Source organism: Quercus lobata, chromosome 3 (assembly GCF_001633185.2).
Source record: "Quercus lobata isolate SW786 chromosome 3, ValleyOak3.0 Primary Assembly, whole genome shotgun sequence".
Classification (NCBI taxonomy): Eukaryota; Viridiplantae; Streptophyta; class Magnoliopsida; order Fagales; family Fagaceae; genus Quercus; species Quercus lobata.
Genome location: NC_044906.1, coordinates 59,521,990 through 59,524,930, shown reverse-complemented (window position 1 = coordinate 59,524,930; position 2,941 = coordinate 59,521,990). Strand labels below are relative to the sequence as shown.

The 2,941-nt window shown below is 34.9% G+C and overlaps 1 protein-coding gene across 1 annotated transcript; it reads right to left on the bottom strand.

The window, feature by feature from the left end:
- Positions 1-1,362: 1,362 nt before the first annotated feature.
- On the bottom strand, positions 1,363-2,394 carry LOC115981173 (secoisolariciresinol dehydrogenase-like). Its single transcript, XM_031103343.1, has 2 exons — positions 2,324-2,394; positions 1,363-2,134 (listed from the first exon to the last, which is right to left on the bottom strand). The coding sequence occupies exons 1-2, from the start codon at positions 2,392-2,394 to the stop codon at positions 1,363-1,365; spliced, it is 843 nt and encodes a 280-aa protein (XP_030959203.1).
- Between the last annotated feature and the right edge of the window lie 547 nt (positions 2,395-2,941).

The following is a 2,941-nucleotide window of genomic DNA, read 5'->3' as shown; positions in this document are numbered from 1 at the left end:
ATTTTTAAATTTTGTTGGGCTTTTTCCAGGGATGAAAATTTTGTTGTGGGCTTTTTTCAAGGGCTGAAAAAATTGAAATTTTTTATCAGGGGGTGTGGGCTGAAAAAACTGACGCGTTTTTTTTTTCCACATTTATTTCAAGGTTATTTTAACTTATTTTGAGGGATTAAATAACTTTTGAAATAAAGTGAAGTAATATAGCCTACCGCATTTGAATTTATAGATTATATCGACAGATTTTAGTAAACCCTCGATAAAAGAGGGTTGAAATAACTAAAGTTTGTTGTAGTGGGCCTTTCTTGACCCCCACGGATATCTATACAAGGAAATATCTTGCAACTCACGATTAACCCTAATCAAGAAGGTCCCCACAAGGAAAGGATCCCGCGAGGTACATATAAAAACCCCAAAACCCTCACAAACCAAGGTACGCATAATTTACCCCAACTCTGGCCCTCTAGAGTTGTAAAAGTTCTCTAACTTAACATTTGGAAGGTATTTGGCCGGTACCACACCGGTACTCTCTGCAAGGTCTTCTTTGTTTCTATTTCGCAGGTTCCGTCTAAAGCAGGTAAGGACTGTGCTACTCACTAACGATTTTTGGCATTATAAAGAATTTTGTCTCCTTTGAAATGGGGTTAATACGGTATTCTTGCTATGGAATTGTGGCAAAGTTCTGAAGTTTTCCTTAAATCCACAAGTCGTGTTCGTTAGAGTTAAAAATAAGGATGACACTCATGATAAAGTGTTGTGTATAGCGGCTATGTTGTCAAGTGCTGTTGTGTCATTGGTGACTGCTCATTGAAAAAAAAGAAAAATTGTTTTTCATTAGCATAGAAATTTTTGCATTCTAATGAAACTTGTCAAATGGCATCGAGGATTAGCGAATTTCTTGCACAGATGTACTATTTTAAAAATTATTAAAAAAAGAGAAATTCTTATTTTACATTGTATGGTACAGTGTAAATTTACATTGTAAATACACAAAAAGTGGCAAATATTTGACACATTTGTAAAAAATTGTATATATTATATACTTTTTGCAACATTTGTCATCTTTTGTGTGTCTACAATGTAAATTTATATATCAATTACAATTGTAAAAAAAAAGTATATATATAGACAAAAGTAGGTAACACCTTTAGAGTCCTTCACTGAAAAAAGTAAAATAAAGAAATAAGAGTGAATTATTCTATAAAAAAATGGAAGAGGCTCTGAACACCTGCATAGCATGTGTAAAGATGCTAGTTTTATTAGAGTATTTCGACAAGCACTGAGTAATACATGGAAAATTTCAGACAGCCTCACAAACAATAATTTTCAGTGACGTTTTTGGTGCATTTAAACTTCCCATTTTAGTCTTTATTGTGGATACATACAAAAGCCTGAATTCACAATGCTGAATCCTCCTTCTATGACAAGATTATGTCCACTCACATATTTTGATTTGTCACTTCCAAGAAAAAGCGCAACCTCAACCACACCCTCTGGCTTGAGAACCTCACCCTTGAGGTTGGAATAAAGATTTAAAGCTCTCTCCTCATACTGCTTAAGGTAATCCTTTGCCATAGGTGTTAAAACTAGGTAGGGTGACACACAATTCACACAAATGCCAAAAATTTTGAGCTCCACTGCTGCATTTTTCATTAATCTAACCACAACATGTTTTGAGCTTGTGTAGGCAGGCGGTGCAAGGCCTCCCATGATTGAGCATACGCTAGCAGTATTGATTATACTACCTTTGCGAGCTGGGATCATCACACGGGCAGCATATTTGGTACCAAGGAAAGCACCTACCAAGTTGACTCTAATCACTTGCTCAAAATCGGCTTGGGTATTGTCAAGGATGTTGTATTGGGATTCTCTAGCAATACCAGCATTGTTGTACATAATGTCTAGCTTACCATACATGGAAATAGCATGGTTAACAGCATTTTCCACATCAGTTTCCTTGCTAACGTCACAATGGACAAAGGTTGTGAATTGAGGATCTAGTTCTTTGAATACAGAGTGACCCAATTCATCTTGCATATCTGCAATTACAACTTTAGCTCCATGTTTCAAGAATAGTCTTGCTGTGGTTGCACTAATGCCACTAGCCCCACCAGTAATTAGTACTACTTTTCCTTCTAGCCTGTTGCATGTTTACATGATATTATCTTTCACTTTTATTAGTCAACAATACCGATATGACACTCCAGTTTGTAAAGGTTATGTAGTGAAATTTGTATTATCCCTAACATTACTCATACAAAAAAATTTTACTCGGAGAGAGAGGATTCAAGATTTTTTTCATAGAATATTTTTCTTTAACAAATTAAACATATAGAGGCAAGGATAGCCAAATTTTCCCATACCTTCTTGCTTTAGTGGGAGTACTGAGAAACTTCCCATGATCGATGGAGTTAAAATATGTGTAATGTGTAGGAAAAATGAAAATGAAACCCAAAGGACTATCACTAAAGTCCTTTGTGATCCCTCCTCTAACGTAACTAACTTATATACAGGCAACCCCCTGCATTTCCAACTATGGCATAATACTAATTTGGGCCATAAGAAACGGTTGACATCAAGTTAGACTAATTCTATCAAGATTTGCATCATTGTCATTGGGAGGACTAATTTTAGTTCAAGCTTTTCACAATTATCTATACAGTCATGTGCATTAATTATCTCTTTTTCGATATATATATATATATATATTTTTTTTTTTGGAGAAAGTCTTTCTCGATTTGATTTGTTTGATCAAAACATATCTCCTAATATGCATCCTACCACCACTAGTGCTGTTTAATTTCCTAAAATGAGAGTACAAAGTAAAATGTCATGGTACCGAAACACGCAAAATCATAGTTAGCAGCGAAAATAAATAGCAATTTCTAGAGGAACAAACCAGTATTCCCAAGCTAAAAACAAATATAGATATTTTTTCTACTAGTGA

What these genes read in the sequence shown, in the direction of transcription:
- LOC115981173 (XM_031103343.1), bottom strand. Translation starts at nt 2,394, where the DNA reads ATGGGAAGTTTCTCAGTACTCCCACTAAAGCAAGAAGGTATGGGAAAA. An exon ending in GGCTATCCTTGCCTCTATAT is followed by an intron (nt 2,135 to 2,323) that starts GTTTAATTTGTT and finishes AACATGCAACAG; the next exon opens with GCTAGAAGGAAAAGTAGTAC.